Raw genomic sequence first — 12045 nt, 5'->3', positions numbered from 1 at the left:
TTGGACAGCCACATGCAGAAGAATGAAACAACCATTTCCTTACACCACACACAAAAATAGACTCCAAATGGTTGAAAGACCTCAATGTGAGACAGGAGTCCATCAAAATCCTAAAGGAGAACACAGGCAGCAACCTCTTCCACCTCAGCCACAGCAACTTCTTCCTAGAAACATCGCCAAAGGCAAGGGAAGCAAAAATGAACTATTGGGATTTCATCAAGATAAAAAGCTTTTGCACAGCAAAAGAAACAGTCAACAAAGCCAAAAGACAACCGACAGAATGGGAGAAAATATTTGCAAATGACATATCAGATAAAGGGCTAGTATCCAAAATCTATAAAGAACTTATCAAACTCAACACCCAAAGAACAAATAATCCAATCAAGAAATGGGCAGAAGACATGAACGGACATTTTTACAAAGAAGACATCCAAATGGCCAACAGACACATGAAAAAGTGCTCAATATCGCTCGGCATGAGGGAAATCCAAATCAAAACCTCAATGAGATACCACCTCACACCAGTCAGAATGGCTAAAATTAACAAGTCAGGAAACAACAGATGTTGGCAGGGATGCGGAGAAAGGGGACCCTCCTACACTGTTGGTGGGAATGCAAGCTGGAGCAACCACTCTGGAAAACAGTATGGAGGTTCCTCAAACAGTTGAAAATAGAGCTACCCTATGATCCAGCAATTGCATTACTGGGTATTTACCACAAAGATACAAATGTAGGGACCCGAAGGGGTACGTGCCCCCCAATGTTTATAGCAGCAATGTCCACAATAGCCAAACTGTGGAAAGAGCCAAGATGTCCATTGACAGATGAATGGATAAAGAAGATGTGGTATATATACACAATGGAATATCATGCAGCCATTAAAAGGAATGAGATCTTGCCATTTGCAACGATGTGGATGGAACTGGAGGGTGTTATGCTGAGTGAAATAAGTCAATCAGAGAAAGACATGTATCATATGACCTCACTGATACAAGGAATTCTTAATCTCAGGAAACAAACTGAGGGTTGCTGGAATGGTGGGGGTGGGAGGGATGGGGTGGCTGGGTGATAGACATTGGGGAGGGTATGTGCTATGGTGAGCACTGTGAATTGTGCGAGACTGTTGAATCACAGATCTGTGCTTCTGAAACAAATAATGCAATGTATGTTAAGAAAAAAAAAAGAAGAAGATAGGAGGAGGGGAAGAACGAAGGGGAGTAAATCAGTGGGGGAGACGAACCATGAGAGACGATGGACTCTGAGAAACAAACTGAGGGTTCTAGCGGGAGGGGGGTGGGGGGATAGGTTAGCCTGGTGATGGGTATTAAAGAGGGCACGTTCTGCATGGAGCACTGGGTGTTATGCACAAACAATGAATCATGGAACACTACATGAAAAACTAATGATGTAATGTATGGTGATTAACATAACAATAAAAAAATTTAAAGGAAAAAAAAAGTTAAAAATAGAACTACCCTATGACCCAGCAATTGCACTACTAGGTATTTATCCAAAGGATACAAAAACAGTAATTTGAAGTCGCACATGCGCCCCAATGTTTATAGCAGCAATGTCCACAATAGCCAAAATAAGGAAAGAGCCCAGATGTCCATCAATTGATGAATGGTAAAAGAGGATGTATATCTATCTATCTATACACACATACACACACACAGTGGATTATTACTCAACCATCAAAAAGAATGAAATCTTGCCATTTGCAACGGCATGGTTGGAACTGGACGGTATTATGTTAAGCAAAATAAGTCAGTTAGAAAAAGACAAATACCATATGATTTCACTTATATGTGGAATTTAAGAAACAAAACATGAACATAGGGGAAGGGAAGGAAAAATAAAACAACATGAACACAGAGAGGGAGGCAAACCATAAGAGACTCTTAACTATGGGGGACAAACTGCGGGTTGCTGGAGCGGAGGTTGGTGGAGGGATGGGGTAATTGGATGATGAGCATTAAGGAGGGCACTTGATGTAATGAGCACTAGGTGTTGTATGCAACTGATGAATCACTAAATTCTACCCGTGAAACTAATAATACACTATATGTTAACTAACTTGAATTTATATAAAATCTAAAAAAAAAAAAGACAGGGGTGTCTCTAGTTTTGCTTGGATGAATGAAACAGTTTATGAAAAGGAATCTCCTAAGCAGATGTTAGAAAAGTGGAGGAGGGACAGTAAAGAATCCTCTAGGAAACAAACTGAGGGTTGCCGGAGGGGAAATGAGTAGGGGGATGGGTAATTGGGTGATGGGCATTAAGAAAGGCACTTGATGTAATGAGCACTGGGTGTTACATGCAAATGGTGAATCACTAAATTCTACCCCTGAAACGAATAATACACTATATGTTAACCAAATTGAAGTTAAATAAAGAATTTAAAAAAAAAGAACAATCCTGGCATTTTGCAGCTATTCTCTGCAAAGTCAGGACCTTAACCCACAGATTTTATAGAGCAAAGGGCAGTTATCTAAAATGGTGCCATCTGTGCCCTAGAGGAAAGATCAGAATGTTTCCCATATTCTGGTCAGGGCATACATTAACCTACACAAGACCTGGAACTAAGATCTGAGAGGGAGGTTATTGCAGGGACATGAAAAAGATAAGGCCCAAAGATGGAGTCAGTATTGTCAGTACTCCTACAGCAGATTTCTGAGAAATCCAGCATGAATAGAAGAAACTTTTTCTGAGAGGAAATAGAAAAGGACTGTCATTAAAAATGCTTCTACTTGATAGTTATAGAGCTCTGAATCTACTAGTTAAATTAGCAGCTAGCAAGATTCATTGGCCAAGAATCCTTTTTTTTTTTTAAGATTTTATTTATTTATTTGACAAAGAGAGACACAGCGAGAGAGGGAACACAAGCAGGGGGAGTGGGAGAGGGAGAAGCAGGCTTCCCGCTGAGCAGGGAGCCCGACGCGGGGCTCGATCCCAGGACCCTGGGATCATGACCTGAGCCGAAGGCAGACGCTTAACAACGGAGCCACCCAGGCGCCCCTGGCCAAGAATCCTTTTAAAATAGAATCTACTCAGAGTTAGCAGTAATATTTTATTGAATTTTTATTCTAGTAATATTTATATAATTAAAGTCATCTTATAGATTATATATTTTGCTGAATACTGTCATAAATTCTCTAGTAAACGATTTTGAGCATATTTTTCTCAAAAACATAATTTAATAGGAGATACAATTTTTAAAACTTACATATAAAACAATATAAGATAACAAGATTATAAACTATAATAAGATTATTGAACATGGTAATTATAAAGAGAATTATAGTATATTAGTGTTGTCTAGATTATTTAGAAAATATTGATACTGAATGTAGAATTTGATCTTGACCTAAAAAGTTACTATATAATTTAGTTCCATTGTGAAAAGTGATTACACAGTCTAGGCCAACAGAGTAGCATGGGCAAAATTATGAAGCAGAAATGAAGCTACACTGTAGAAGGACACAGAATGGAGCTGAGGAGGCTATCCAATTCCAATTATATTGAAGTTGTATAGAAATAGTGGAGCCAGCCAATTGTTTCTGAAGTGAAAGATCCTTGTTTCTAAGCAACTAAATCTAGAACTTTGTCACCTTGGAGATAAAAGGAGGAGGGCTTCTGCTTCCCTTTGTTATGTGAGGTCAATACCAGTCTTTGTTCATTTGTAAGTGTGGTACAAACCATCAAGAAAGAAAAAGCCATGGAAACAATGGTTTCTTCTGTTGGTAAGTCATCTGTAAAGTTTGGCTCTCTGCATGAGTTGGTACCCAGAGTAGTACCTTAGAAAATGTGAAGTTTGTTTGTTTTTCTTTCTTTTCTTTCTTTCTTTATTTGAGAGAGAGAGAGAAACAGCACGAGAGGGGAGAGGGTCAGAGGGAGAAGCAGGCTCCCCGCAGAGCTGGGAGCCCGATGTGGGACTCGATCCCAGGACTCCGGGATCATGACCTGAGCCGAAGGCAGTCGCTTAACCAACTGAGCCACCCAGGCGCCCCGATAATGTGAAGTTTCTTAATTTTTGTTTTGTCTTCCTTTTTGAGCATGGGTTGGGGGTAACGTGCTGCAGATGAAGTGACCAACTGTTCATTTGCTTTGGAGTGAGGGAATTGCTGGGATGTGGGGCTTTCCGTTTTAAGACCAGGACAGTCCCGGGTAAACTAGAACAAGTTGGTTACTCTAACTGCCAATAAAGAACAGATGAAATAGAGTTGAAAGTAGGGAACATTAATAGAATCAGTCCACATGTAGGTAAGAAATGTGATATGGAACTGAATCTGGGGAAGGATCACGTTTCTGCTGGGACTGGGATGTGGAGTGGGAGAGAAGAGAGGTGGAAATGGCTCTAGGTTCAGATAGGTTTGTAACAGTGAAAATCCTAGAAAGCATTTTGTCTTTAGATTTGGCATTACTATAGATATATATTTTTTTATTGTGTTAAAGAGTAAGAAATCCATTTTATATTGTGATCCAGTGGCCACACATACACAAATATCTCCAAATTTTGGCACTATATGTATGAGTTGCTAAGAAATTTCTAGGAATGTCCTCTGATGTTTTTATTCAACTTCTTTAAAGAAAAAAACTGCAGGTCAGACCCATTAAATTGATTTCATGACTCTCTAACAAGTCAGACATTGGTGACAGACAGATGGGAAAACAGTGCATATAGCATGATGGGGTGAGAGGGGAGATGAACAGGCAGAGGTCTTTAGGAATCTGAAGTAGCTGTAGGGAAAGGAAGAGTTGATAAAACATATAGAGGAGGGCTGTTGTCTATTTTGGGATTCCAACAGTGTTAAAGAATATGGATTTTTAATGACACTACTTCACGGTATTAATGGAGGGTGATGTTCCGTTAGAAGTTTGGGTCTCTGAGGTCCTAGGCATAATATAATGAGGACAATGAATATGGCTCAAAGATTCTTTGAAGAATTTTCCTATTGTTGTATGTTCTCAAGAGGAGCTCTAAGAAAAAATTAATGATGGGACATGGTTTATAGAGCGCCTGGGTGGCTCAGTTGGTTGAATGCCTGCCTTCGGCTCAGGTCATGATCCTGGAGTCTCAGGATCGAGTCCCACATCGGACTCCCTGCTCAGTGGCAGGGGGGAAGGGTCTGCTTCTCCCTCTGACCCTCTCCCCCCTCACGCTCTCTCTTACACACTCTCTCTCAAATAAATAAATAAAATCTTTTTTAAAAAGGACATGGTTTATAGAGCTTAGTAGCCTTCTCAACAACATTCTATTTCTATTGGCTCTTCTCACTTTCCATCCTCCCATCCACAACAATTTCCAGGTGAAGTGAAGTTCCATGTGATGTTGAAGTATGCAGGGGCAAACATACAAAGAAAGCTACAGAGAGGAAATTTGGAAGTTAGGATCTCACCCAACTCAGAAATCTTTGTCCGTGGAAGTTTTCATATAGTTGAATTTGTCTACGAACTTTGCTGTTCCCTTGTGAACTACTTGCACCTTGGAATGAAGTGCCTATCCATTAGATGGATCCAAGCTCTCTAGGCAGGTTAACGCCGAGGATATTGTTCAGGTCAACACGTCCTCCCTATCTACCAGCATAGCAAATCTAGAATAAATAATAAACTTAAATAATGTATATTAAAAAGGAAAAGATGAAGCCTACTTAGTTAACTATTTAACTCTGTGATTGAAAGGCAATCAGAATGTATTTTCAGCTGACACTATACATAAATGAGGAAACTCAGAATATTAGGGATGTGTAAATGCAATGTCCAGGAGAATGAAGAAAAGAGCAATAAATCATAGGAGGGTCTGAAATATCAGCTGACTTCTGGTCTCCATTTCTTAGGGTGGGGAGCCAAGACAAACCATTCTAGTTCTGATTGTGCATTTTTAAGATTTTCACACACATTGTTTTGATATTTTTTTTCCCTGCAGTAGTGTATGGTAGTTTTGATACAGAAGTGGAAAAAGTATGTGACAGAATTAATCCAGGTTTTGTTCTGTTTGTTTGAAAAAATCCAGCCTCACAACTTGTTATTGGTAACAAATTACATAAATAATTGAATTTCAGAAAATCTTTATCAAGTCTTTCATATAGGAGTTATAATATTTCAGGGCATTTCAAATTTTCCTATATAGTGGCTAATTTGAACACTCATATTGATGACTTTCATAAATTGCATTGCTAAAAACCTCCCAGGGGTTTTTGGAGGTCTAGATACTAAGAGTCCCTAAATCATAACCTTTATTAGCCTTAGATTAATCTGGTTCAGATGATATTATAATGGTCTGATTGTTTGTCTGTTTTTCCACAAACTCAGTGCTTCTTAGCCTCATTTTTGTCACTCGGTCGAGACTAGATGAAGTCTACAGATACTCTCCTCAGCAAAAGGGCACAAAACATTTAAAAATATTAAGTAAAATCTTACAGGCCCCTTAAAGCTCATTCTTGCTCCTACCACAAATTTCTGAATTTTTTCAAACAAAAATTATCAAAACCTAATTGATAATTTATTTAATGCTATTTTTATTTTAGATTCCTAGTCTCTAGCACAATGTCCTGTACTTCATATGCTCCAAACACACAAATACTTGTTTAATGCATATAGAAATGGGTAAGTGTTGCTAGCCACAATGCATGCCAGGTACAGAAATTACCCACTGTCAAAAGCTGTTGGTAAACATATTTGAGCAAACATTAGGAATTTTCCCTGGCAATCCTAAAATTCCAGCCACTCTGTGACTCTGCTCCAAGAAGACAGAGTTCCTCTTCCCAAGCCTTTAAACTTTATGGATCCTCATTTTCTCTTCATAAGGCATTTTCTTTTGTCCAATATTCTTTTACAGATAACTGTGTTGTTCTCCCCATTCTTTTAAAAGATGTTAGCTTTTTATGAATCTTTTTCCTCTTCTAAAAGTAATAATCAAAAACAAATACATTTTAAGTAGCATTCATCTATATTCCAAGTACTCCAGCACTCTCCCCACCTTTTTTTCATTTTTCATTGAATAAAGAACTATACTAGGTGTTATAGGGGATACTAAAATGAATTAAAACCATAAACCCTGCACTCAGTGACCTTGCAGTCCAGTAGAGTTATGAAAGCGAATACAGCCAGGAGACAAGTAAATAACTTGCGGTAAAGAAAGATTAAAGCAAATAATAAGACCAATGCAAACTGACATAATAACTGTGATTGTTTTTGATCTCTCCAGTTTTGATAGTCAAAAAGGGCAAGTATCAATAGTTATGCAGGGGCAACAGACATAAACGAACATGGTCTTGGACAAATTGAGATATAGAGGCCCCCTACTCTGAAGTCTATTTAGTTTTGCTTTAACTTTTTATTGTGGAATTTTCATATCACCTACGTGGATTGAGATAATTGTATAATGAAAACCCAAGTACCTATCATCTGACTTTCACAATTAGCAACATACAGCCAATATTTTCTTATCTATACCCCTCTAAATTCCCACCTCCATTTATTGAAAGAAAATCCAAAGCATTTTCTTAATTCATTAATCACTTCTTTGCCATTTGATTCTTTCCCACTTTCCTTACCAAATCCCACCACCTCCCCACCCTTTTATTTTCACTTTCAGCATTGCAGTTCTGATGCCCAACTCTGCCAGGACACAGATCCTTAAAGGTCAGCTCTACACAATGACCAATTCGGAGCAACCAGACCACCAGTGCCTCATGCTTTTTCTCTGGACAGATGGCTCTGTAATGGCAGCTCCATAATGGTGGCTGGTGAGGCTGAGGTGTTCATGAGAGTTGTTCTCCTGCTGTTCTGGGTTGGAATGTCTCTAACCCCTTCTGCCTTCTCTCAGGCTGGGCCCTCCCAATACCTCAGATCACCAGAAGTGGTGACCCCCATGAAGGTGACTGGTAGAGGCAAAAGTGCAAAAACTCCAGGCTGGCTCTCCTACAGCCTGCAGTTTGGGGGCTGGAGACATGTCGTCCATATGAGGGTCAAGAAGCTCTTGGTTTCCAGACACCTCCCGGTGTTCACACACACAGACCAGCATGCCCTCCTCCAGGATCAGCCTTTTGTTCCTGATGACTGCTACTATCACGGTTATGTGGAAGGAATCCCTGAGTCTGTGGTTGCCCTCAGTACCTGTTCTGGAGGTTTTCGAGGAATGCTACAGGTTAATGACCTTGTTTATGAAATTGAGCCCATCAGGCACTCTACCAAATTTGAACACTTGGTTTATGAGATAAACACTAATGAGACAAAATTCCCACATGTGAGATGTGGCTTAACAAAGAAGGAGACAGCACTCCAACAGTTGAAATTTGAAGAGGTTAAGAAGTCAACTTTGAAACAAAATTCTAATGGTAAATGGTGGACCCACTCATGGTTTCTGGAGCTGGTTGTGGTAGTAGATCACAATTTCTTAATTTATTCTCAAAGCAACTTCTCAGTAGTGCAGGAAGTTGTATTTCTTGTTGTCAACATAGTGGATTCCATTTATCAGCAGTTGGATACTTATGTGATTTTGATTGGGATTGAGATTTGGAACCAAGGAAATGTTTTCCCAATGATTAGCATAGAACAGGTTCTGGAGGATTTCACTCAATGGAAACAAATCGGTCTTTCCCAGCTACAGTATGATGTTGCACATTTTTTCATAAAAAATTCACTTATAAGTGTACTTGGTATAGCCTATGTTGCAGGAATATGTCGTCCTCCTATTGATTGTGGGGTTAATAATTTCCAAGGAGACTCCTGGTCTCTTTTTGCCCTCACTGTGGCCCATGAGTTAGGACATAGTTTGGGTATGCAGCATGATGAAGAATTCTGTTTGTGTGAGCAAAGTGGTTGCATCATGAATGCCATCAGAGTACCAGGACAGAAATTCACCAATTGTAGTTATATAGATTTTACAAAAACCACTTTAAACCAGGGATCATGTCTGCACAACATTCCACATCCAGGAGAAGTCTTTATGTTGAAGCGCTGTGGGAACGGTATAGTTGAAGGAGAAGAGAAATGTGACTGTGGATCTATAAAGCAGTGTGAACAAGATCCCTGTTGTCTGTTGAACTGCACTCTGAGGCCTGGGGCTGCTTGTGCTTTTGGGCTTTGTTGCAAAGACTGTAAATTCATGCCATCAGGGGAACTCTGTAGACATCAGGTCAATAAATGTGACCTTCCAGAGTGGTGCAATGGGACATCCCATCAGTGCCCAGAAGATGGATATGTGCAGGACGGGATTCCCTGTGGTGACAATGCCTACTGCTATCAAAAGAGATGTAATAACCATGATGAACAGTGCAGGGAGATTTTTGGTGAAGGAGCAAAGGGTGCCTCTCAGAGCTGCTATAAAGAAATCAACTCCCTGGGAAACCGTTTTGGCCACTGTGGTATAAATGGCACAACATACCTAAAATGTAATTCCTCAGATATCCTTTGTGGGAGAGTTCAGTGTGAGAATGTGAGAGATATTCCCCACCTGAGAGATCACTCTACTTTGCAGCAAACTCACATCAACGGTGTCACCTGCTGGAGTATTGACTATCATTTAGGAATGGACACACCTGATGTTGGTGAAGTAAAAGATGGCACCATGTGTGGTCCAGGAAAGATCTGCATACACAAGAAGTGTGTCAGTTTGTCTCTCTTGTCACAGGTCTGTCTGGCTGAGACCTGCAACATGAGGGGTATCTGCAATAATAAACATCACTGCCACTGTGACTATGGGTGGTCCCCACCTTCTTGCCTGCACAGAGGCTATGGAGGTAGTGTTGACAGTGGCTCAGCATCTGCCAAAAAAGTTTTCTTGCTACTAGTGATGAGTCTTATTTTGTCTGTTTTGTTTTTACTGTCAACTGCTGTATTTATGTACCTTAGGAAACATTTTGGTCCCAAGGAGACTAAGGCTCAGTCTTCAGGTTAGGAAAATGCCTTTAATTTAATATCCTATGCATAAGTTTTAGTTTCTTGGCAGTGGAAATGTTACTATATGCCTGAAACTGAGCACATTTCTGACAGTATACAGAAAAATGCAGGGACCTTCCCTTTTGTCAGTATCAGAAACATCAGAAACATTGTCATTAAGCAAAGTAATTCCTAACATCTTCCTATCTACTGTTCATTGTTTTAAGCAGCAAATAAAGCTCCATTTCCTCCAAATTAGTCCTCTTTGTGGGTTTTGTTTTGTTTTGTTTTTGAGTACAAATACGACTCATTGGAAAGGCAGGAGACAGGCATCTGAGGATCCAGACTTCATTTACTTCCAAAATAACCTCTCAAAGGTGCAGAGAATGTATTTCTTGTTGTTGACAAGAACTTGCTGTTCCAGGGGTGCCTGGGTGGCTCAGTCAGTTAAGAACTTGCTGTTCCATTTATTAGCAGTTGGGTACTTATGTGATTTTGACTGGGATTGGGATTTGGAATCATGGAAATGTCTTCCCAATGATAAGCACAGAACAAACAGACTGCCAAGTTCATGTCATCAGGGGAACTCTGTAGACATCAGGTCAATAAATGTGACCTTCCAGAGTGCTGCAATGAGACATCCCATCAGTGCCTAAAAGATGGCTATGTGCAGGATGGGATTCCCTGTAGTGACAGTGCCCACTGCTATTAAAAGAGATGCAAAAAGAAGAAGAAATTACTCAAATGTTTCTAACATTCTGCTTCAAAATCTGAAAATGATAATAATGTTTATCCCACCAACCTCTTGGGTTTATTTGATAACCAAAAGAGAGAAAGAAATGAAATTTTGTTAAAGCGTAAACAAATTGTTTGTTTAATAAAAACTCCCCAAAACAAATAATCAAGTCAAAAAATGGGCAGAAGACATGAACAGACACTCCTCAAAAGAAGACATACAAATGGCTAACAGACACATGAAAAAATGTTCATCATCATTAGCCACCAGGGAAATTCAAATCAAAACCACATCGAGATACCACCTTACACCAGTTAGAATGGCAAAAATTGACAAGGCAAGAAACAACGAATGTCGGAGAGGTTGTGGAGAAAGGGGAACCCTCTTACACTGTTGATGGGAATGCAAGTTGGTACAGCCACTTTGGAAAACAGTGTGGAGGTGCCTCAAAAAATTAAAAATAGAGCTACCCTATGACCCAGCAATTGCACTCCTCGGTATTTACCCCAAAGACACAGATGTAGTGAAAAGAAGGGCCATATGCACCCCAATGTTCATAGCAGCAATGTCCGCAATAGCCAAACTGTGGAAAGAGCTGAGATGCCCTTCAACAGACGAATGGATAAAGAAGATGTGGTCCATATATACAATGGAATATTACTCAGCCATCAGAAAGGATGAACACCCAACTTTTACATCAACATGGATGGGACTGGAGGAGATTATGCTTTTACATCAACATGGATGGGACTGGAGGAGATTATGCTAAGTGAAATAAGTCAAGCAGAGAAAGTCAATTATCCTATGGTTTCACTTATTTGTGGAACATAAGGAATAGCGTGGAGGACACTAGGAGAAGGAAGGGAAAAACGAAGGGGGGGAAATTGGAGGGAGAGATGAACCATGAGAGACTATGGACTCTGAGACACAAACTGAGGGCGTTGGGGGGGGTAGGGAGATGGGTTAGCCTGTTGATGATGGGTATTAAGGAGGGCACGTACTGCATGGAGCACTGGGTATTATATGAAAAGAATGAAGCGTGGATCACTACATCAAAAACTAATGATGTATTGTATGGCGACTAATATAACATAATAAAATTAAATTAAAACAACAACAACAACAAACTGAGGGTTTTAGAGGGGAGGGGGGTGGGGGGATGGGTAGGCCCAGTGATGGGTATTAAGGAGGGCACGTATTGCATGGAGCACTGGGTGTTATATGAAAACAATGAATCATGGAACACTACATCAAAAACTAATGATGTATCGTATGGTGACTAACATAACATAAAAAAAATTTAAAAAAACTCCTGACCCTGTTCCTTCTGTGCTTCCTTGCCAGTCTTGTCTGCTCTCTTTGCTTTAATTTGGCAGTTTGGGTATGCTTGTAAAGTATTTGCTTTGAATATCAGAATATAATCTCTA

General features: G+C 39.9%; 1 protein-coding gene across 1 annotated transcript; it reads left to right on the top strand.

Moving 5' to 3' along the window:
• Positions 1–3373: 3373 nt before the first annotated feature.
• ADAM21 (ADAM metallopeptidase domain 21) lies at positions 3374–10127 on the top strand. The gene is made up of 2 exons (XM_027568895.2): positions 3374–3743; positions 7598–10127. The coding sequence occupies exon 2, from the start codon at positions 7739–7741 to the stop codon at positions 9899–9901; it is 2163 nt and encodes a 720-aa protein (XP_027424696.1). The 5' UTR covers positions 3374–3743; positions 7598–7738; the 3' UTR covers positions 9902–10127.
• The last annotated feature ends 1918 nt before the right edge of the window (positions 10128–12045 follow it).

The sequence above is a fragment of the Zalophus californianus genome, chromosome 6, assembly GCF_009762305.2.
Source record: "Zalophus californianus isolate mZalCal1 chromosome 6, mZalCal1.pri.v2, whole genome shotgun sequence".
Lineage (NCBI taxonomy): Eukaryota > Metazoa > Chordata > Mammalia > Carnivora > Otariidae > Zalophus > Zalophus californianus.
The sequence above is the reverse complement of the archived record's forward strand: the minus strand, read 5'-3'. Positions and strand labels throughout refer to the sequence as shown.

Excerpts from the sequence above, each read along its gene's own strand:
- ADAM21 (XM_027568895.2), top strand. The coding sequence starts at position 7,739 with ATGGTGGCTGGTGAGGCTGAGGTGTTCATGAGAGTTGTTCTCCTGCTG.